At 43.2% G+C, this 24,884-nt stretch overlaps 1 protein-coding gene across 2 annotated transcripts; it reads left to right on the top strand.

Moving 5' to 3' along the window:
- The first annotated feature begins 1,537 nt into the window (after positions 1-1,537).
- On the top strand, positions 1,538-23,270 carry LOC139559326 (casein kinase II subunit alpha). Of its 2 annotated transcripts, none has more exons than XM_071375226.1 (13): positions 1,538-1,725; positions 13,465-13,599; positions 14,135-14,246; positions 16,308-16,409; positions 16,545-16,595; positions 16,696-16,755; positions 20,028-20,111; positions 20,719-20,829; positions 20,930-21,031; positions 21,287-21,387; positions 21,656-21,804; positions 22,288-22,377; positions 22,537-23,270. In XM_071375226.1, the coding sequence occupies exons 2-13, from the start codon at positions 13,499-13,501 to the stop codon at positions 22,650-22,652; spliced, it is 1,179 nt and encodes a 392-aa protein (XP_071231327.1). In that variant the 5' UTR covers positions 1,538-1,725; positions 13,465-13,498; the 3' UTR covers positions 22,653-23,270. The 2 variants fall into 2 exon arrangements, with proteins under 2 accessions (XP_071231327.1, XP_071231328.1); XM_071375227.1 differs by lacking the exon at positions 1,538-1,725 and adding an exon at positions 1,888-2,024.
- The last annotated feature ends 1,614 nt before the right edge of the window (positions 23,271-24,884 follow it).

Below are 24,884 nucleotides of genomic sequence, written 5' to 3'. Positions count from 1 at the left end.
TGTGATGGGGAATAATCTTTGGACTATAATCTGTGGACTCACCAACTCTAATGAGCAGTATCGAGACTTACCTGTCTTTTGGGTTGTGCTGAGTGACATGTTCAACACCCATTTATGAAGGTAACACCTATAACATATGATATCTCCAGACTAGTTAAGAATTTCTATCTATATAGATTATCTAAAAAGTACTCATGTTCCCTTTATGGTACAAACAGAGAACACTTAGTTTTTGGTAAATTGTGTTGCACAACAGCACTGGATTTACAGTACCAGTCAAAGTTTGTACACACCTACTCATTCAAGAGTTGTTCTTTACTTGTACTATTTTCTACATTGTAGAATAATAGTGAAGACATCAAAACTATGAAATAACACATATGAAATCATATAGTAACCAAAAAAGTGTTAAACAAATCAAAATATATGTTATATTTGAGATTCTTCAAAGTAGCCAACCTTTGCCTTGATGACAGCTTTGCACACTCTTGGAAATCTCTCAACCAGCTTCATGAGGTAGTCACTTGGAATGTGTTTCAATTAACAGGTGTGCCTTGTTAAAAGTTAATATGTGGAATTTCTTTCCTTCTAAATGTTTTTCAGCCAATCAGTTGTGTTGTGACAAGGTAGGGGTGGTATACAGAAGATATCCCTATTTGGTAAAAGACCAAGTCCATATTATGGCAAGAACAGCTGACAGTGACAGTCACAGTCCATCATTACAAATGACAGTCCATCATTACTTTAAGACGTGTAGGTCAGTCAATCCAGAAAATTTCAAGAACTTTGAAAGTTACTTCAAGTGCAGTCGCAAAAACCATCAAGCGCTATGATGAAACTGACTCTCTTGAGGACCGTCACAGGAAAGGAAGACCCAGAGTTACGTCTGATGTAGAGGATAAGTTCATTAGAGTTAACTGCACCTCAGAAATTGCAACCCAAATAAATGCTGATAAATAAATACAGAGTTCAAGTAATAGACTCATCTCAACATCAACTGTTCAGAGGAGACTGTGTGAATTGCTGCAAAGAAGCCACTACTAAAGGACACCAATAAGATGAAGAGACTCGCTTGGGTCAAGAAACACGAGCAATGGACATTAGACCCTTGGAAATGTGTCTTTCGGTCTTGATGGTCCAAATTGTACATTTTTGGTTACAACCGTTGTGTCTTTTTGAGATGCAGAGTATGCGAATGGATGATCTCCACATGTGTGGTTACCACCGTGAAGCATGGAGGAGGAGGTGTGATGGTGTGGGGGTGCTTTGCTGGTGACACTGTCTGTGATTTATTTAGAATTCAAGGCACATTTAACCAGCAACAATTACAGTGTGGGGCTTGTTGTGATGTTGCTTTGTCCCTAGCTCTATTCTGACCTGCTTGGATACTTCTAGCCCACTTGTCTATCAGGGCTTCCCAAACTCGGTTCTGGGGCACTCCCTGGGTGCACGTTTAGTTTTTTGCCCTAGCACTACACAGCTGATTCAAGTAACTCATTATCAAGCTTTTAATTATTTGAATCAGCTGTGCAGTGCTAGGGCCAAAAACGTTCACCCATGGGGGGCCCCAGGATCGTGTTTGGGAAACCCCGAATAGTGCCCATCAAATGAAATGCAGACAAGCGCCACCCCGAGGAGTGGAAGTCTTGAGGAACTGCCTTCCTTTATCGCAAACTGGTTGCCGGAGTTCGGTGTCGCCATATTTTCAATCCGAAGCTCTGAGAGGTAATATACTGTATATTTGAATCTAGTTTACCCACGTTTAATTGCCCCGTTTTGCGTAGAAAAAATATGAATGTTTAGATTGTAGTGTAGCTTTCAACAGTTGTTCTGTCGCGCGCATGTTATCATTTCGTGGAATAAATGCGGTACTATAGCTTGCTAACTACTGGGAGTTTTTCCCCCGGCCACGGCTTGCTGGTGAGCGGCTAATGTTAGCAAGCTAATATAGCTAACTATCTCTTATGGTTGTGTGGCAAGGCGTAAACCAAGGCACCGGGATAGAAATATGACATTGTACTCAGGTAAAAATATTGAAGTAGCTAATACACACACTAGTTTTAACATGAATAAAATCTCAAAATGTGGACATTTTTTTACTATTCTGAACCACCGGTTTTAGCTAGCCTCGTCGATTAGTCCCAGACCCAGACTTTATTTAGCTAGGAAAACACCATGCTTGCGGCCTGATGGCCGTGTGATAATCAATGAAATTTGCTTTTTCGTAACAAGCATAACTACCAATGTTGATGGGGCTAGTGATAGCTCTAAATGGGTTTGAACCTATAGTGATAGTGATAGTTCTAAATGGGTTTGAACTATAGATACTACTGGAACTAGCAAAGCGTTAGTGAATATCCAGCTAACTGTTAGTTAGCTAGATATTTAACGTTAGCTAGCCGGTTAGATGATGAATATATCAATAGCTAGCTAGCTAACGTTAGCTATAATTCTAGCCAATATTAGTTGGAAAGCTATCTTTAGGGGTCTATTGAATTACCTTTTTTATTGTGTGTTATATCTTGTAGAGGTGTTTGTCCAACTCGTCTAGATAGTTGGGTTTACATTTTGACAGCTGACATTCTGATGTTGAGTGTGAAGTTAAAGAGGACATTTTGTTGGAAGACAAGTTATCTAGCTAGCCAGCTACCTAGCTAATTTGTGCAATGTCTCTCGTCTGACTAATATTCAATTAAAATAATACAACTTGTTTCTATCGAGAAAAATTAATTAATATGATTAACAGCTCATCAATTCCTTGAATGATCACAAGCCTGACTCAAGCTCTGGCTATGTGTAGCCTATTACAGGGTAGCTGACTAAACTCAAATCCATGGTGAAAGAAGTTTCTAATGGAGTTGAGTTTAGTCAGCTAATTACAGGGGAATTCTAGCAAGGTAGCTAGCTATCTTTTGCCGTTGTTTCCTTCCTGTGTTCAATTAGGTCCAGCACTATACAGACAGTAACTTCTGATAGGGAAATTAAGGAAGTGGAACCAGAGTTCACAAAAATAGTAGCTAATATGTTGGTATGACTCATGTAGCCACATTTTAAAAATGTCTGTGTCCCAGACCCCATCACATTTTTGGGCCATGTATCACATCTTGGTTTGCAATGGTAGCTCCTCTACCTACCATTCAAGGTGAAACCATGTTACCTGGGCATCTATATTTATCAGGTGCAATATAGGCTAGGTGTACTCTCAGGGATCATGTCTCCCATGATCATTCTGCTAATGCCCCTCTGCCCTTGTTATTGTTGAAAGCCAGCTGCTATCTTATCTAGGCCTATGCAAGAATTTGATATTAATTGAGACAGTCTTTCAATGAAAGTCTAATGTAGCCTATGCTTGATCAAGTCTAGGTCTCATATGGTGCAGTCCCAAATACTGCGATCAAGATCCCTTTGCGTGGTTGTTTTTTTACGTAGAATGTCTCTGGTATTGTAGATTCGACTCCCTATCTTTATATTTTCCCCTTTTTTATCTATGAGGGGAACAAAGATCTGCCTTAAGTGCTGGCACAGGCCTTGTGACTGGCTCTAACTTTGAGAGGAGCATGTGATCTGAAGTTAGTTTAGCTATGGTACTGTTTAACAAAACAGCTCACTTTAAGGTAGTGTGTTGGAAAGGGGGGCCTTGGAGTCTCTGGAACGGTATTTTAACCAAAAAGTTATGCTGCAAAACACAATAGCTGTTGTTTCTGGTTCACCTCATACAATGCACAAGTGTCTGTTACATTTTTATTATGCGCGGTGGCTTTGGTGTTTTGGTTTGACTGGAATGTGTCTAGTTTCAAGTTTTGGTATGTGAAGCCATTGTGATACTATGTGTCATTGTCATGTTGTGAGGCAATATGGGTTTGTGTGATTTTTGAGTGTTTCGCTTTGTTGCAGTAACGACAGGTTAAATGACAATGGAACAGTTCTGAATAATATATTGTTATTATAAAGATCTAGCCTAACCTACGTTTCCTTAAATTATTTCTGTAGCATACTACTACTCACTTTTGTTATCGTCGTGTTAATCAATTATGTTTGTGATGCTTCATCTTTAGCTTGTATAGGCCTACAGGGTGAAATAAGGGTCAGCAACATTCACTGAAGGAAAGGACAGAAGGGTCTGTTCTTTAGTGGTGGGGGAATCTGTGAAGTTGAATATTGCAATATTATTTGAAGAGATTATAAATATATTTATTTCTGGGTTGCACTTGTCTTCTGTACCTACGTCAACTCCTCTGTAAATAGTGAACTAACTTGTTTTCATAACTTTTATTTATATGACTGATCAAAACAAATTTTGTTTCTCTGCAGCTGATGTAACGGATGTGAAATGGCTAGCTAGTTAGCGGGTACGCGCTAATAGCGTTTCAATCGGTTACGTCACTTGCTCTGAGACTTGAAGTAGGGTTGCCCCTTGCTCTGCAAGGGCCGCGGCTTTTGTGGAGCGATGGGTAACGACGCTTCGTGGGTGTCAGTTGTTGATGTGTGCAGAGGGTCCCTGGTTCGCGCCCGAGGTCGGGGCGAGGGGACGTACTAAAGTTATACTGTTACACTGACATAGGCCTATAGTGAGCAGAATGCTTTGGAAAATCGAATCGCGACACCGAATCACACTGCATATCGTAACGGCACCTAAGTGTCCTGATAATATTGTATTGTGAGGTCCCTGACAATTCCCAATCCTACAGTTCTTATAGTGTGCTGCAGATATTATACCGTTAGGTCTGCTGCACAGAATTCATTCTTCACACAGGACAGGAGGGGTGTCTCGTGTTTTTGTGAAGTTAGGCAGTGATACTCCCCTCCCGTGCTGTTGCTGTTTTTAAAATGGCAGTGGCACACAGTTACCATATACCTTTTACAGACAGACTTTACCGTATGTTGCCTGAATAAAATAAAAAATTGCGCACAATTCATACTGTCCCGTTTGTACCACATTATTGCTTAGATAAGCCTTTTATCTTCTGTGCACATGCTGGCAACTTTAGGAGTGAGAGTAGATGTGGGTGGATGTTTATTTTAATAAGTCCATTGTATGTGTGTATATATATAGAGAGCTGGGACCACAGTCTCAAAGAAAACCATTAGTAACACACTACGCCGTCATGGATTAAAATCCTGCAGCGCACGCAAGGTCCCCCTGCTCAAGCCAGCGCATGTCCAGGCCCGTCTGAAGTTTGCCAATGACCATCTGGATGATCCAGAGGAGGAATTGGAGAAGGTCATGTGGTCTGATGAGACAAAAATATAGCTTTTTGGTCTAAACTCCACTCGCCGTGTTTGGAGGAAGAAGAAGGATTAGTACAACCCCAAGAACACCATCCTAACCGTGAAGCTTGGAGGTGGAAACATCATTCTTTGGGGATGCTTTTCTGCAAAGGGGACAGGACGACTGCACCGTATTGAGGGGAGGATGGATGGGGCCATGCATCGTGAGATCTTGGCCAACAACCTCCTTCCCTCAGTAAGAGCATTGAAGATAGGTCGTGGCTGGGTCTTCCAGCATGACAACGACCCAAAACACACAGCCAGGGCAACTAAGGAGTGGCTCCGTAAGAAGCATCTCAAGGTCCTGGAGTGGCCTAGCCAGTCTCCAGACCTGAACCCAATAGAAAATCTTTGGAGGGAGCTGAAAGTCCGTATTGCCCAGCGACAGCCCCGAAACCTGAAGGATCTGGAGAAGGTCTGTATGGAGGAGTGGGCCAAAATCCCTGCTGCAGTGTGTGCAAACCTGGTCAAGAACTACAGGAAACGTATGATCTCTGTAATTGCAAACAAAGGTTTCTGTACCAAATATTAAGTTCTGCTTTTCTGATGTATCAAATACTTATGTCATGCAATAAAATGCAAATTAATTACTTAAAAATCATACAATGTGATTTTCTGGATTTTTGTTTTAGATTCCGTCTCTCACAGTTGAAGTGTACCTGTGATAAAAATTACAGACCTCTACATGCTTTGTAAGTAGGAAAACCTGCAAAATCGGCAGTGTATCAAATACTTGTTCTCCCCACTGTATATATCATCATAAATAAATAATTATTAAATGGTTATGGGCAGGTCCTAAGAAATATAAAACTAATAATGTATTTTCAAAATAATAGAAAGGCATATTTTGAGTTTAATTATGTTACTGGTCTGTGCAGTCTATATGCTACGTGGCTGTGCCATGCACAGGAACTCGGTAGTTATTTTGAGACACACTTAGGCTACCCTGATCATAGTCAATACATATTTTATAGTAGGCTAAGAATAATATGAAATATAACAGAATCAAATATAAAGGACATTTTTCCCACACAACTTGCGTCATGGCAACGTGTGGAGCCATTGTCGTAAAAAAAAAAAAGGCATGCCCATACTTTATTGATCCAGGTTTCATATTTTTCTTACCCGCACTCTGGTTTGTTAGGGAGCAGGCGTAGGGTCTTACGTTGAGTAACTTCTTCATGATACATTGAAAATATAGATTGATATTATTTTCTAAAGCATGTGTTCATATTTCACAACCTATGCATGCTTTTGGATGGAGCCAGATACCTGCCAAAATGTTAAACGTACGTATCGTTAGGATCGTAAGAAAATCCTTGCGTGAAACATGACTGTGAAATTTTATCTGTCAACATAAAAACACCATGTTACGATTACAGACAAAATATATAGTAACAGTCACTATCTGGTGTGGCCACCAGCTGCATTAAGTACTGCAGTGCATCTCCTTCTCATGGACTGCACCAGATCTTGCTGTGAGATGTTACCCCACTCTTCCACTAAGGCACCTGCAAGTTTCCAGACATTTCTGGGGGGAATGGCCCTAGCCCTCACCCTCCGATCCAACAGGTCCCAGACGTACTCAATGGGATTGAGATCCGGGCTCTTTGCTGGCCATGGCAGAACACTGACATTCCTGTCTTGCAGGAAATCACGCACAGAACGAGCAGTATGGCTGGTGGCATTGTCATGCTGGAAGGTCATGTCAGGATGAGCCTGCAGGAAGGGTACTACATGAGGGAGGAGGATGTCTCCCCTGTAACGCACAGCTTTGAGATTGCCTGCAATGATAACAAGCTCAGTCTGATGATGCTGTGACACACCGCCCCAGAACATGACCCTCCACCTCCAAATCGATCCCGCTGCGACTGCGACTCGTTAGTGAAGAGCACTTTTTGCCAGTCCTGTCTGGTCCAGCGATGGTGGGTTTGTGCCCATAGGCGACGTTGTTGCTGGTGATGTCTGGTGAGGATCTGCCTTACAACAGGCCTACAAGCCCTCAGTCCAGCCTGTTGCGGACAGTCTGAGCACTGATGGAGGGATTGTGTGTTCCTGGTGTAACTCGGCAGTTGTTGTTGCCATCCTGTACCTGTCCCGCAAGTGTGATGTTCGAATGTACTGATCCTGTGCACGTGTTGTTACACCTGGTCTGCCACTGCGAGGACGATCAGCTGTCTGTCCTGTCTCCCTGTAGTGATGTCTTCCTCACAGTACGGACATTGCAATTTATTGCCCTGGCCACATCTGCAGTCCTCATGCCTCCTTGCTGCATGCCTAAGGCACATTCACGCAGATGGGCAGGGACCCTTGGCATCTTTCTTTTGGTGTTTTTCAGAGTCAGTAGAAAGGCCTCTTCAGTGTCCTAAATTTTCAGAACTGTGACCTTAATTGCCTACCGTCTGTAAGCTGTTAGTCTCTTAATTAGGGATAGGGGGCAGCATTTTCACTTTGGATGAATAGCGTGCCCATAGTGAACTGCCTCCTACTCTGTCCCAGATGCTAATATATGCATATTATTATTACTATTGGATAGAAAACACTCTGAAGTTTCTAAAACTGTTTGAATTATGTCTGTGAGTATAACAGAACTCATATGGCAGGCAAAGTTCCAAAAAGGAAGTGGAAATTCTGAGGCTGGTTGATTTTCAACTCATCGCCTATTCACATCCCAGTAAGAAATGGATCTGTTCGCACTCCCTACGCCTTCCACTAGATGTCAACAGTCTGTAGAATGTTGAATGAAGCCTCTAGTGTGATGTGGGGCCGGATGGCAGCTATTTGAGTCAGTGGTCTGGCAGAATGCCAGTTCCTGGTCACGCGCATTCCTCATGATATCGCCTTGCGTTCCATTACTTCTGTAGACACAAAGGAATGCTCCGGTTGGAACGTTATTGGATATATATGATAACAACATCCTGAAGATTGATTCTCTACTTAGTTTGACCAGTTTATTCGACCTGTAATATAACTTTTTTAAGTTTTTTCGTCCGAGTTCGCCTGGACCGGCGCCAGCGTTTGGACATGTGAACTAAACGTGCTATCAAAAGTAGCTACTTGGGCATAAATATTTGACATTATCGAACAAAACAACAATTTATTGTGGAACTAGGATTCCTGGGAGTGCATTCTGATGATCATCAAAGGTAAGGGCATATTTATCATGTAATTTCGTATTTCTGTTGACTCCAACATGGCGGAGAAATGTTGTGTATATCTGAGCGCCGTCTCAGATTATTGCATGGTGTGCTTTTCCCGTAAAGTTTTTTTGAAATCTAACACAGCGGTTGCATTGTGAACAAGTGTATCTTTAATTCTAAGTGAAACATGTATCTTTCATCAAAGTTTATGATGAGTATTTCCCGTTATTTGATGTGGCTCTCTGCAATTTCTCTGGATATTTTGGAGGCATTTCTGAACATGGCGCCAATGTAAACTGAGATTTTTGGATATAAATATGCACATTATCAACAAAACATGCATGTATTGTGTAACATGATGTCCTTTGAGTGTCATCTGATGAAGATCATCAAAGGTTAGTGATTCATTTTATCTCTTTCTGCTTTTTGTGACTCCTATCTTTGGCTGGGAAAAATGTCTGTGTGTTTTCTGGACTTGGTGGTGATCTAACATAAATATATGTTGTGTTTTCACTGTAAAACATTTTTTAAATCGGACACGATGGGTAGATTAACAAGATGTTTATCTTTCATTTGCTGTATTGGACTTGTTAATGTGTGAAAGTTACATATTTAAAAAATATATTTTTGAATTTCCCGTGGTGCCTTTTCAGCGGAATGTTGTGGGGGGGGGTTCCGCTGGCGGAACGTGTGTCCTAGAAAGGTTAACGACCGTTCCACAGGAGCATGTTCATTAATTGTTTATGGTTCATTGAACAAGCATGGGAAACAGTGTTTAAACCCTTTACAATGACGATCTGTGTAGTTATTTGGATTTTTACGAATTATCTTTTAAAGATAGCGTCCTGAAAAAGGGACGTTTCTTTTTTTGCTGAGTTATTTAATTTATATATATACAGTGGGGAGAACAAGTATTTGACACACTGCCGACTTTGCAGGTTTTCTTACTTACAAAGCATGTAGAGGTCTGTCATTTTCATCATAGGTACACTTCAACTGTGAGAGACGGAATCTAAAACAAAAATCCAGAAAATCACATTGTATGATTTTTAAGTAATTCATTTGCATTTTATTGCATGACATAAGTATTTGATCACCTACCAACCAGTAAGAATTCCGGCTCTCACAGACCTGTTCATTTTTCTTTAAGAAGCCCTCCTGTTCTCCACTCGTTACCTGTATAAAAGACACCTGTCCACACACTCAATCAAACAGACTCTAACCTCTCCACAATGGCCAAGACCAGAGAGCTGTGTAAGGACATCAGGGATAAAATTGTAGACCTGCACAAGGCTGGGATGGGCTACAGGACAATAGGCAAGCAGCTTCGTGAGAAGGCAACAACTGTTGGCGCAATTATAAGAAAATGGAAGAAGTTCAAGATGACGGTCAATCACCCTCGGTCTGGGGCTCCATGCAAGATCTCACCTCGTGGGGCATCAATGATCATGAGGAAGGTGAGGGATCAGCCCAGAACTACACGGCAGGACCTGGTCAATGACGTGAAGAGAGCTGGGACCACAGTCTCAAAGAAAACCATTAGTAACACACTACGCCGTCATGGATTAAAATCCTGCAGCGCACGCAAGGTCCCCCTGCTCAAGCCAGCGCATGTCCAGGCCCGTTAGAAGTTTGCCAATGACCATCTGGATGATCCAGAGGAGGAATGGGAGAAGGTCATGTGGTCTGATGAGACAAAAATATAGCTTTTTGGTCTAAACTCCACTCGCCGTGTTTGGAGGAAGAAGAAGGATGAGTACAACCCCAAGAACACCATCCCAACCGTGAAGCATGGAGGTGGAAACATCATTCTTTGGGGATGCTTTTCTGCAAAGGGGACAGGACGACTGCACCGTATTGAGGGGAGGATGGATGGGGCCATGTATCGCGAGATCTTGGCCAACAACCTCCTTCCCTCAGTAAGAGCATTGAAGATGGGTCGTGGCTGGGTCTTCCAGCATGACAACGACACAAAAACACACAGCCATGGCAACTAAGGAGTGGCTCCGTAAGAAGCATCTCAAGGTCCTGGAGTGGCCTAGCCAGTCTCCAGACCTGAACCCAATAGAAAATCTTTGGAGGGAGCTGAAAGTCCGTATTGCCCAGCGACAGCCCCGAAACCTGAAGGATCTGGAGAAGGTCTGTATGGAGGAGTGGGCCAAAATCCCTGCTGCAGTGTTTGCAAACCTGGTCAAGAACTACAGGAAACGTATGATCTCTAATTGCAAACAAAGGTTTCTGTACCAAATATTAAGTTCTGCTTTTCTGATGTATCAAATACTTATGTCATGCAATAAAATGCAAATTAATTACTTAAAAATCATGTGATTTCCTGGATTTTTGTTTTAGATTCCGTCTCACAGTTGAAGTGTACCTATGATAAATTACAGACCTCTACATGCTTTGTAAGTAGGAAAACCTGCAAAATCGGCAGTGTATCAAATACTTGTTCTCCCCACTGTATATATATGGAAACTGGAATGAGTTATTCTGCATGTTTTCAAGTTAAGTCTCAATTACTCAGTTGAGTTGACCTCACATTTAGGTGGCTAATGTCATGGATTTGTTTGCCAGCCCAAGTCTAGACAGCATTAGCTGTGTTATGCCTACAACAGTGAAGTTTCAGTCCACTAGGTGTACCTCTACAGCATGGGCATATCTCTGGGTGACGTGGACATCGCCATTCATGCACCTTATCAAAATATGACTAATTCAATATTGCACCATCCCATTCTCTGGGCTCTGTCTGCAATCACAACCAGCCGTATCTACCAGGAATAATTAAACAGAATAATAGATGTTTGGTGAATCTATGAAATATGTATGACCACTCAATATTTTGATTATTTAATCTCTCATTCTTGCCAAAGCATATTCTGTAGGAAGGGTTAATATGAATTTGAAATAATTTGACATGATTTATATGAATTGGGTCATGAACATATGTACTGTGAAATGAACAATGTAGAGGTTAAATGTAGGTTAAATCTGTTATAAGCTTATTCCCACACTTTACAATATCTCTGTTGCAGTGGTCTTAGGTAGTCTCCGTATAGGCTATTCTCTCCATCGCGACACTGCTGCCTAATTGAAGAGCTTGTGATCTCCATGCAGCGCCTTGGGAAAAGCACACCTCGGCCTCAGAAGATGCCCTTCTGGAGGAATGAAACCATAGTCATTATACCCGACTGTAGGTCTATTTGCCTACTAGCCAAATTAAGTGGAGGGCATGCATGATGCGTGCAACATATTTGAACATTTTAATTAATCCTTCATTCAGTTCAGTCATTATGTCATTCATTGTCATTTGTCTGAGTTGCAATAGGAACTAAATCAAAGAGAATAGAACTGTTTTGTCTCATTTATTTACATGGCTATAGCCTCTGCGGGATGGGGTTGTGCAACGCAAATGGCTATCACATTAAGACGAGTCACAGGCTTTTTGGTTGTGAATAGGCCTAGGCTACTGAGCGACTGCGAGTGAAGAGTAAAATAATCCACTTGTTAAACTACATAACATGCTGACAAAATGTCAGTCCTAATAAATGAGCCAACTAGACAAGATCATCATGAGCAGCACTCACGTCAAATTAAAAATATTTTTTTATTCGATTTTTTTAACCCCCCTTTTTCTCCCCAATTTCATGGAATCCAATTGGTAGTTACAGACCTGTCCTATCACTGCAACTCCCGTACGTACTCTGGAGAGGCGAAGGTCGAGAGCTGTGCGTCCCCCGAAACACAACCCAGCCAAGCCGCACTGCTTCTTGACACAACGCCCGCTTAACCCGGAAGCCAGCCACACCGATGTGTCAGAGGAAACACTGTACAACTGGCGACTGAGTCAGCGTGCGTTATGCTCGGCCCGCCACAGGAGTTGCTAGTGCACGATGGTACAGGAACATCCCTGCCGGCCAAACCCTCGCGTAACCTGGACGACACTGGGCCAATTGTGCGCCGCCCCATGGGTCTCCCGGTCGCGGCCGGCTGCGACAGAGCCTGGACTCGAACTATGTTCTCCAGTGGCACAGCTACTTAGACCACTGCGCCACTCTGGTGACCCCACTCAGGTCAATTTAACTAACATTTCCAGAGCCTAGTTGTAAACTAACCAATATGTCGATTCAGTGAGAAAAATCGGACATTAATTGATTTTATCAAGACCCCACACTTCTCTCAAAGCAGCGCGAAACGGTGCTGAAATAGTTGACCACACGTGGGTAGGCTAGTGTTTTTAAATGTTCTATAACAATTGGATGACTGGGAGTTTCAGTAAGCAACAAGTTGATGCCTTCATTGCATTGGTCTACTTTATTCCAATATTTTAGTAATTTGGTTATTATTTATTCCCACAGTAATTCGTTATGCATTTGTCCAGTTGTGGTTAAGAAAATTGTGCATGTGGTTGGCTATGCGAAGAGATGGGTGAAGTGACATGGCTCGCAAAGTTTAGAACTTCCAGGAGGATAGTAGTAACGGGTGCTGCTTAGCAACCATCAAGGGCTTAAGAAAGTAGTGCTGCCAATACCACCACGCGAACATTACAGCATAGGTTGGTAGCCGGAAATTAAAGTAGAGGCTTTGTCGCTGGCAATACCTTTCATATATAAAGAAACGTTGGTGAAATGCTAAAGTTGGCGGAAAAACGTCTTGAATTAACCAAACTTGTATTGTGGTCTTTATTTTGCCTATTTACATGTAGCTAGAGGCCATGTTTTTCCCTGTTCATTGATTCAGTAGCAGAAATCCAATTTGCACAAATATTAATGAAGTTATCCTGCTAAATTTAACAAAAATCAGCGACCACATGATGACCATTTGGAATGGATAGGCTAAGATTCTACAACTTCTACGAGGTCGTCATTGAAAACAAGAATTTGTTCTTAACTGACTTGCCAAGTTAAATAAAGGTAAAATAAAAAATGACTTTAGCCATGTCGATGCAGCTAGTGAAATGCATCATGGGAGCGCAGCGGCTTCACAGCTCTGGTCCATCCGTGTGTGTGTTTCTCTCTGTTTAATGCATTTCTATGGTCTTCTCTGCCCTGACCCGCAGGTCCTGAGGAGACAGTCTTTGCGTCCACCTGAACATGTCTGGCCCGGTCACCAGTCGATCCCGGGTTTACCCCGACGTGAACACACAGAGACCCCGGGAGTACTGGGACTACGAGTCACACGTTGTGGAGTGGGGGTGAGCTGAGCTAGCCATCAAGCCATGTGATTGTCCACGGCACCCTTACCCAATTTAGTGTCAGACATACTGACGTACTCGCATCCTCTCTTCCTTCTCAAAACCTATTGGAGGAGGTCAGAGTGAAGGGGCCTCTGGCTTTCTCATCCAATGGGTTTTGAGAAAGAAGATAGGAGAAAGGACGTGAGGAGTATGCAATTTAGATTCTCCCTATGGGATTTAGCTATGGCATGCTCCCCTATCTGGGCCATGTTCAGCAGAGCACGGCACAACAGTGTGGAAATGGAGTGTTCACATAGAAATATATGAAGTAGAACAAACATGCCTTATTTAGAGTAAGGACTCGCATCAGCTCTATTCATCACATTCCACCTACAACATGGCCCTGGTGCGTTGCAGTTCATATTGAGAACTTGGAATGTGCCAGCTTTATCATCCCGTATCAGTGTTAACTCTGTTGGTGGAATCGTGGGCTTATCCGTCTTAACATTGTTGTGAATATTACTCATTGTTTTATTCTCTGTCTGACCCTCAGGAATCAAGATGATTACCAGCTGGTGCGAAAGCTCGGCCGGGGCAAATACAGCGAAGTGTTTGAAGCCATCAACATCACAAACAACGAAAAAGTAGTAGTCAAAATACTCAAGGTACTGGCTCTGGACTTCTATTTCACTCCATTGAACAGTTAGAGACCAGTGTTTTTTCCAAATATATAAGCTCAGCAAAAAAAAGAAACGTCCCTTTTTCAGGACCCTGTCTTTCAAAGATAATTTGTAAAAATCCAAATAATTTCACAGATCGTCATTGTAAAGGGTTTAAACACCGTTTCCCATGCTTGTTCAATGAACCATAAACAATTATTGAACATGCACCTGTGGAACGGCCGTTAAGACACTAACAGCTTACAGACGGTAGGCAATTAAGGTCACAGTTCTGAAAACTTAGGACACTGGAAAGGCCTTTCTACTGCCCAGGGTCCCTGCTCATCTGCGTGAACGTGCCTTAGGCATGCTGCAAGGAGGCATGAGGACTGCAGATGTGGCCAGTGCAATAAACTTTAATGTCTGTACTGTGAGACGCCTAAGACGGCGGTACAGGGAGACAGGATGGACAGCTGATCGTCCTCGCAGTGCCAGACCACGTGTAACAACACCTGCACCGGAACATCCGAACATCACACCTGTGGGACAGGTACAGGATGGCAACAACAACTGCCCGAGTTACACCAGGAACGCACAATCTGTCCATCAGTGCTCAGACTGTCTGCAATAGGCTGAGAAAGGCTGGACTGAGGGCTTGTAGTCCTATAGGCCTCAACAACGTCACCTATGGGCACAAACCCACCGTCGCTGGACCAGACAGGACTGGCAAAAAGTGCTTTTCACTAACGAGTCGCGCTTTTGTCTCACCAGGGGTGATGGTTGGATTAGCATTTATCGTTGAAGGAATGAGCGTTACACCGAGGCCTGTACTCTGGAGCGGGTTCAATTTGGAGGTGGAGGGTCTGTCATGGTCTGGGGTGGTGTGTCACAGCACCATCGCACTGAGCTTGTTATCATTGCAGGCAATCTCAAAGCTGTGCGTTAAAGGGGAGACATCCTGCTCCCTCATGTGGTACCCTTCCTGCAGGCTCATCCTGACATGACCCTCCAGCATGACAATGCCACCAGCCATACTGCTCGTTCTGTGCGTGATTTCCTGCAAGACAGGAATGTCAGTGTTCTGCCATGGCCAGCGAAGAGCCTGGATCTCAAGGTGAGGGCTAGGGCTAGGGCTAGGGCCACCCCCCCCCACCCCCCCCACAGAAATGTCTGGGAACTTGCAGGTGCCTTGGTGGAAGAGGGGGCAACATCTAACAGCAAGAACTGTCAAATCTGATGCAGTCCATGAGGAGGAGATGCACTGCAGTACTTAATGCAACTGGTGGCCACATCAGATACTGACTGTTACTTTTGATTTTGATCCCCCCCTTTTGTTCAGGGACACATTATTCCATTTCTGTTAGTCACATGTCTGTGGAACTTGTTCAGTTTGTCTCAGTTGTTGAATCTTATGTTCATACAAATATTTATGCATGTTAAATTTGCTGAAAATAAACGCAGTTGACAGTGACAGGATGTGTCTTTTTTTGCTGAGTTTATTTTCATGTTATTTAGACAGTTGGAAACAGTAGGAGACAGGCAAGCGGGAATAACAGTAGGAACGGTGGAGACTGGGATTGAACGAGCGAGACATGATACCACTAGACTACGGACTCTGCACCTCAATCCCAAAGTTTCTCACGCTGTGGATGGGCTTCAGTAAGGGCCTGGCAGCTAGCCTTTTGTTTATAATTTGGACTATAGACTGTACAATGGGCTCCCGAGTGGCGCAGCGGCCTATTGCACTGCATCTCAGTGCTAGAGGTGTCACTACAGACCCTGGTTCGATTCCAGGCTGTATCACAGCCGGCCGTGATTGGGAGTCCCATAGAGCGGCACATAATTGGCCCAGCATCGTTAGGTTTTGGCCGGGGTAGGCCGTCGTTGTAAATAAGAATTTGTTCTTAACTGACTTACCCAATTAAATAAAAAATTAAGTACATATTCTGGGTAAGGCTTTCTAGATAGGCTTTCTAGATACTGCTCACAGCATGGTATTTCACAGAAGCACTGTCAAACTTTATTTTCCTTCCAATCCCCTGCATGTTCTTCTCTTGTGCCTAACAGCCAGTAAAGAAGAAGAAAATCAAGCGAGAAATCAAGATTCTAGAAAACCTGCGAGGCGGCCCCAACATCATCACACTTCTAGACATCGTCAAGGATCCAGTGGTCAGTTTCTCCAACTACTAATAATACATGCCGTCATGCTGCTCGGTACATATCATATGACATTTTGGGCACCACTTATGACATTTTGGGCACCATTTAAAAAAAAAAAAAATGCATTTTGTCTTATGATTGCAGTCCCGGACTCCAGCCCTGGTTTTTGAACACGTTAACAACACAGACTTCAAGGTAAGTAGCATCACTCATTTGTTTCCATTCAGAATGGAAGCCTTCGCTTTAACTGAACATGTCATTCTAGTGAACTGTTTTTCTTTTTCTTTTCTTGTAGCAATTATATCAAACGCTATCAGACTACGACATACGGTTCTACATGTACGAGATCTTAAAGGTAAGACCTAATTATGGGGGGGTAGACAGCAAATGGCTGTCCATTTTAAAAGTGTCTATATATACACTACCGTTTAAAAGTTTGGTCACTTAGAAATGTGGTCCCGTGTGGCTCAGTTGGTAGAGCATGGCGCTTGCAACGCCAGGGTTGTGGGTTCATTCCCCACGGGGGGACCAGGATGAATATGTATGAACTTTCCAATTTGTAAGTCGCTCTGGATAAGAGCGTCTGCTAAATGACTTAAATGTAAATGTCCTTGTTTTTGAAAGAGAAGCACATTTTTTGTCCATTTAAAATAACATCAAAATTGATCAGAAATACAGTGTAGACATTGTTAATGTTGTAAATGACTAATGCAGCTGGAAATGGCTGAAAACTGTTGTACTGATTTAAAGAAGCAATAAAACTGGCCTTTAGACTAGTTTAGTATCTGGAGCATCAGCATTTGTGGGTTCGATTACAGGCTCAAAATGACCTTCTGAAATTCGTCAGTCTGTTCTTGTTCTGAGAAATGAAGGCTATTCCATGTGAGCCCGGGATGCTGGCCTTCTAGGCAGAGCTGCAATGAAAAAGCCATATCTCAGACTGGCCAATAAAAAGAGAAGATTAAGATGGGCAGAAGAACACACACTGGACAGAGGAACTCTGCCTAGAAGGCCAGCATTCCAGAGTCGCCTCTTCACTGTTGATGTTGAGACTGGTGTTTTGCGTGGCAAACTGTGGCACTGTGTTGTTACACAACTGCACATTTTAGTGGCCTTATATTGTCCCCAGCACAAGGTGGCCCTGTGTAATGATCATGCTGTTTAATCAGCTTCCTGTCAAGTGGATGGATTATGGAAAGGAGAAATGCTTGGGAAAGGAGAAATGCTCACTAACATGGATGTAAACGACACCTGCCACTTACATTAAATGTCACAAGCATATTATCCACCTGGTACTGGACTGTTATGTTAGAGTGGAGTCAGACTGCATCAATGACATTATGGCCTGATATCGGTAGGGTATCGGCCAGTAACTTGCATTCACCTCTGAGATTAGCCTACATTCTGATGCACGGTTCCTGTACTGTATTTAGGACATGTTATAGAGCTTTAGGGAGGACTAGGGTGGGGAGCATCTAGTCAGTCTCTCTCCCACTGGGGAGGGGATTTAGCCTAGCTGCTACAGTGTTCATTTTGGCAGCTGTGTTTGTTTTAGTCTTGGTCACGTTTTAGCAATTTTATCCTTCATCAGTTATCAGTCGACTAAAACGCTGGACAATTTGTCTAGTTTTAGTCACAGTGCATTTTCTTTCCATTTTAAATAATTAACATTTGCCCTTAACGTTCATCATTGGCACAATCAGATAGCCTTGTCCAACTTGGCCTACTGTCCACTCTTATGCCTTAACTGGCAACATTGATATTGTAACCAATGCCAGCCATAATAACCATACAGGCTATAAAGCCTTGGCTACAGCCTAAACAATTGACATAACTGTTGGAGGGGGGTAAAAAACAGTGATTTCATTAAAGTGTAGAATCTGACCTTTCCAACAATGCTAGAAGTATTACTGTACTCTTAAAATTCAGCAAATAGCATTTTGTTTTTCCAATCGGATTAAAGGAACCACAACTCTTATTTGCAGACCTCGAAAGTGGCAAAACAGATGAATAAAGGCGCATGTGGCAAAATAGATCTTCTCATGTGATCAGAGCAAAAATTGCCTATACGAAAGCAAAGATTATCAAAGACATTGTTTCTAGTTGAGGGAAGTTGCAATTGAAGTGTCCTGGCTACGCGGCAGTTCAAGAGGCGAGTGATTGAATGACCTCCCTGGAACTGTGTGTGGAAGAGCCTGCTTTGCTCAAGCAGCCCGCGCAACTGAAAGAAGTTATCAGCCATTGAGAGGATTGCATTAAATATTCTGAGAAGCCATGCATGCTTATGATTGGACAAAACAGTTGAAAAGGAGATTTGTGGCGTTTTCGTGAACTAAAATGAAAAGTAATTTTAAATAGTCATTTAGTAATTGTTTTTTCCCCAGGGCGTCTTGTTATAGTCATTCGTTTTTGTCAGGAAAAATAGGTAGTTGACAAGTGTTTTTCGTTGTGGTTCTTGACGAAATTAACTGAGCCGCCGCCACTGCTGAGGGCTTCTCTTCACTGTGGCGAGCAGAAACTCTGAGCAGGGCAGGCGAGGAAGAGGCAACCCATATGTAGGAGACGTGTTAAAAGCATGAGGATTTATGCGTGGACAGGCCTGACACATTGTGTCTCTCTGTACTCCCAGCCCAACCCCTGCTCAGCTAGGAGTATTTATACCACAGCTGCTCCTCACACTGGTGCTACAGGAAAACTACTATGCCTGAGACTTCATCAGTTTATTATGTATCCTGTATGGATGGATGGATGAAAACCTGCTGGTTTTATATTTATTTTAATAAAAATTAAGCATATACCAAATTTGACTGAGGACAATGGGAAGATACTGTACTTTTGTCTTCATCTTTTTCTCTATAAATGGCTGGTGGTGGATTACAGTACTATGGTCTGTCACAGGGTTCACCATGGTTTGCTGCTCTGTCTCAGTGGTAGCAGCCTTGTTGATACGTGCTGCCAAGCTAAGGTGTGCTAAGCTGGATCACGGAAAGCTTTCCCCAGCCCACAAGCACGGAAAAGCATCTGCTCCGGTCCTTATCCCATAGACTTGGCCTTCTCGCATATCTGATGCTCTCTCCCTGGCCTCACTGGTGCTGGTGAAACATCAGCTAAAGTAGCTGTCAGAGATCTGGAATTAAGGATATGAATCCCAATCCATGGTTGTTAGCCTATAGAATAGTAGTGATCTCAGATCATGGGACAAAAACCTTCAGCTCTCCGGGAGAAGGGTTGATGAGGATCAGTGGCCTATAGTGTCATCTGTGCTTTTCAGTAGGATTATTGTATTTAAAATGGACTTATTAAGTCAGTTTAAGTGCTGTTTAGGGCTATATGCTGACAGTGGGAAAGCAAATTAATCATTACACCATCATCACCAATGATACTCAATGGGTGTTGGCCAAGTATTTTCCATTATGTTTACATCAGTAGTACTTAATGCAGCCATAAAGATGACTGACAGGGCCATTGTCCCTGCTTAATTGGCTGGAATACGTGAGCGGGACCTGTTATTCGCCTGAACACCGTGGCATTTTTGTTTTCCGTTGCACAACTTTCTGTGTCCTAGTTCACCTGAGCCAGTTCCCAGCTGTTTCTGCTCTCATCTCTCTTCTCTGTTCCCACCCACAGGCCCTGGACTACTGTCACAGTATGGGCATCATGCACAGAGACGTCAAGCCACACAACGTCATGATTGACCACGAACACAGAAAGGTACTGGCCTATTTCTCCCTTTTCCCTCCCTTCTTTCCCTGATTGGCTAACTTACTCCACCAAAGACCATCGAATGGGTGGAGTATTGCCCTACAGTGTGCGACTTGTTTAGTTGGTTCACGAAGCACCCGGTCTCATCTGTGATTGGTCCAGTTGTGACATACAAGGCATTTAGCCAATTGTTGATCAAGGCACTTAACCCTAATTTGCTCCAGAGGTGCCGTACTACTATGCCTGACCCTGTAAAACAACCCGTCACTGCACCTATCTGGTGTGTGACAATACACATATTTTTTTTTTTTTTTACCTTTTCATTCAGTTGGTAGGATATTTCATGTTGCCTCCTGAGGTAAGACACATTTCAGAGATAGTCTTTGGTTTATTTTTCTAATATAATTTTTATTTAAGGTTTTTGTGACTTGAAAGTGTAGAACTCTAATTAATTGATAATCTGATTCTATATACACAAATAACCATTCATGTATTCCACCCACATGCATATGTGCTAAGTTTCAGACAAAATGTCCTGAGTGTTGGTTTGATCTTTCTCTGACTATAAAGTCCTGGCTGTTTGGTTCTGTAGTCGCTGTTGATTGGTTGTTTCTAGCTTCGCCTTATAGACTGGGGTTTGGCAGAGTTCTACCACCCTGCTCAGGAGTACAACGTACGAGTGGCGTCCCGATACTTCAAGGGTCCAGAGCTGCTAGTTGACTACCAGGTCAGGCAGTTCTCTGGCTTTTTAGAACATTTGTTGTCTGTGCCCCGGTGCCGTTGACTGTGCCCTGATGCTGTTCCCTGTTGACTGTGCCCCTGTATAGATGTACGACTACAGTTTAGACATGTGGAGCTTGGGCTGCATGCTGGCCAGTATGATCTTCAGGAAGGAGCCTTTCTTCCACGGACACGACAACTACGACCAGGTGAGAGCTCAGCCACCGTATCAAATCAACCAAACTATATATCAATCAATTACATTGTATCTGTATAGTGCTTTTAACTAAAATGTCAGTGTTTTAATAGTAACCTGGCCTTAACCCCCAAAGAGAAGATAGAATATTACTGTCCTGTTCATGTGTGTACTGCTTTATCCTAACCCCTCTATACATCTAGTGATGTTCAGACAGCAGGTGCTGCCCCCCAGTGTTTAATGCATGTCAGTCTCGTTTGTTTTGCAGCTTGTACGAATCGCAAAAGTCCTGGGCACAGAAGACCTTTATGACTACATCGATAAGTACAACATCGAGCTAGACCCACGGTTCAACGACATTCTGGGCAGGTAGGTTGATCTCAAATCTCGGTGTTGCGTCTATCTGTCAGCGTGTTTGAAGGTGTCAGTTTGAGCAAGACGAGGCATAGAATCACATGAGTAGTTATGTGGGATGCAAGGTGATTTGTAGATCAGCGATTCAGCACATACCCAACTGCAACACACTAACACTTACCGTGTGACCATTTATGCTCTGTCAAGTGGTGGGAGAGGTTTGAGGAGAGGCTGTGTCCATGTTGTATTGTTGCTGATCGTTTAGTCTCTTTTTGTTACCCAGACATTCCCGTAAACGGTGGGAGAGGTTTGTGCATAGTGAGAACCAGCACCTGGTGAGCACCGAGGCTCTGGACTTCCTGGACAAGCTGCTGCGCTACGACCACAACGCCCGCCTCACAGCCCGGGAGGCCATGGACCAGCCCTACTTCTGTGAGCTGCACCTCATTATCCATCTCTCTCACACCCACTCACCATGAACCAGCCCTACTTCTGTTCTGTGAGCTGCACCTCATTATCCATCTCTCACAACCACTCACCATGGACCAGCCCTACTTCTGTTCTGTGAGCTGCACCTCATTATCCATCTCTCACACCCACTCACCATGGACCAGCCCTACTTCTGTTCTGTGAGCTGCACCTCATTATCCATCTCTCACACCCACTCACCATGGACCAGCCCTACTTCTGTGAGCTGCACCTCATTATCCATCTCTCACACCCACTCACCGTGGACTAGCCCTACTTCTGTGAGCTTTAACGTTACCTCCCTGTTATCCATAGTTTCCGTGTCAGTTTTTCAACAGTCTACACTGGAATATATTGGACTGTCATGCATCTCTGCACGCCATTTGTGTATTCAATGACGTGCTATGTTTGCTTGTGTGATTGTCATTGAGTTTGTCTCTCTGTCAGACCCCATTGTGAAAGACCAGGCGAGGATGGGCTCTACATCGGGGCTGTCGACTGGTTCTACCCCAGTCAGCTCCTCCAGTATGATGACAGGTAACACACACAGGGTCTGATGATATGTATGCAAAGGAGGATGGTTATTTGGTTATTGATAAAAAACAATCAGTTCTTGTGTGATAATTTGCTAATGGAGGAAGTCCCCAGCCACTTCCTCTGATGCGGTTTCTTCATCTTTTAATTTCTCTTCTCCAGGCATCACCTCCATGTCCTCGTCGCAGCCCCTGGCTAATGTGGCGGGCTCTCCTGTGATCTCCTCCCCCAGTGCACTGGCCACTCAGGTCCCAGCCGCTGCCGGGGCCCAGCCCTGAACGGTGCCCTCAGCCTGGGGCCTGGGATGGACCCTCTGTCTGGCCTGGCCTACCCAGCCAACAACCATTTTTATGTTGAGTATAACAGAGAAGGAAAAGATATTAGGTTCCCCCCTTTTTTTTCATACAATAATTATATATTGAGATCCGGGGGAGAGAGAAGAGAACAAACATTACTTGCGTCTGTCTGGATAAAAACTGTAGCTGCGTTCTTTCATGATGACGGCGTCTAGAAATGCAACTATGTAGAAAGTAAGCAAAATGGATAATAAAAATGATTTTATATGTCCCTAAAGTACATGTTTGAGGTTGTTGATTTTCTAGTTCTTTTGCTTGTTTTACCAACCGATGGTGGTCACATCAAATGACTCATGGGCTGCTTGTAACACTTTGTTAAATACGTTTTCTGTTGGTCATATTTTCCTCATTGAATTTCTCTCAATAGAACGCCACCCCCGATTTAGTTATTCCAGTGTCATCCCTAATGTTTTTATCACGAGGCAGTTTCACAATGATTATGCTTGTTATTTTGGTGTGGCTATTTCAGGCTCATTGAACAAACTTTTTGTACAGGAGTTACGGTGACATATGACTGTGTTTATAAAATGTATTCAATAAGCCCATGTTGTTTTTACTACATCCAGTGCACAGTGTGTAGTTCCCTCTAGTTTAAGAGACTTCACTGACCCATTTGTTTTGTTGACTTGTGTTTGAAGCTGAGATAGAAAGTGGGGACCATGGAGAAAGTTCAGTTGGCTTGATTAGAGGCTTTTCTCTAAATCTGCTTGCTGAGTTGCTTACCTTACAGAAAACTCAGGCAAGGAAAGAACCCAGAAGGAATAATTCATCTATTTTTTTGTACAATTAAACAACCATGTAAGTAGATGCATCAATGAGACCAGGAATGGAATCTCTAACTCTGTAGCTAAAGGGGTATTCTGAGATTCAATTTGGTTTAATAGATTCAGAACCGGGTGAGTTAGGGCTCTATTAAATCTGTTAGTGTGATTATGACATTTTAAAGGCAATCTTCCTGAGATTGCATATATCGTCTCAATCGGAAATGACCATTTATATTGTTGACACTTCAGCGATCCAAGTTGAATAAAGCCCTTACTGTAAACAATGGCCTGAAAGGCTGCAGCTCAGTGTTCAGTATCTGTCAGGTAGGACTAGGAGTGAACACACCCCCAGGGTTGTGTTCAGAAGGGAATAAACCATTTGAAACTGGAAGGTACTGAACTGGTACAGTATGAACACAATTTTTTTTGTTTTCTGTTGCAAAAGAATGTGCTTTGTGTGCCCTACTGAACATTAGAGGTGGACACTTATGAGAACCTGTAGATTTGGTAATGTCAAGTGGAAAAGACCCGGCCCTCATGCAATGCAGTCTCCCTAACAGTGGGTACATTCAACAGCAGTACATCTTATCTATTAGATTGAGTACTGCTGAGGGGGTTTTCCCTGCTGTGAGTGAGTCACAAGGAGGATAGTGTTACAAAGTCAGTCCTCTGGTTAATTTGATACAGGCAACCTTTACTGGATGAGGAGCAGAGCACCCACCTAGATCTCATTGAGTCCTGGGTCAGTGCTGGGTCCACGGGTACCTGTGGCCTAATTACCTATATAGTGTTCTATATTTGACCAGGTTCTATAGGGGGGATCAAGTTGGCATTTGGGACACAGCCTGGCAATCTAAACCCAACGTAGTCTTCCCATGCTAGCCCAGAGGCTCCCTACTATCTGAGGAAGGTTAGGAAGGGAAACACAGTACAGGAACCATGGGGCCCTGGACCTGCCTGCTGAGGTGGAGAAATGGAGAGCTGAAATATGTGTGGGCCACTACATAGACAAGTGAGACAGTATTTTGGGGGGACTTGTGAGTTGACTTATGAGGGTTGACCTGAGGTAACGGGCTTTCAAGAACTCTGTTTATACCTGGTGCTAACGTCTCATCTTTCCATGTTCTGATTGCCCACATTTTTGAGTAAAATAACTGATGAATTTCCACTAGATAGCATAGCCACAAAATCAATTGGCCATCGTAAAATTTCTAACAACTTAAGAGGGTTAGGCATACGTTTACCAGTGTGGATAAACATCTGAATTTAAGAAATTGTAGAAATAGGCTGGATTTGACTTTGTGGCTGTGGTAACTAGTGACGACACAGCCAGAGGAAGTGGGGGACGAATTGATTGATTGGGTGAAAGGTCTGTGGGAGCAGTTTACAG

Source organism: Salvelinus alpinus, chromosome 29 (assembly GCF_045679555.1).
Source record: "Salvelinus alpinus chromosome 29, SLU_Salpinus.1, whole genome shotgun sequence".
In the NCBI taxonomy this organism is placed as follows: domain Eukaryota; kingdom Metazoa; phylum Chordata; class Actinopteri; order Salmoniformes; family Salmonidae; genus Salvelinus; species Salvelinus alpinus.
Note: the sequence above shows the minus strand (reverse complement) of the source record. Positions and strands in the feature narration are given on the sequence as shown.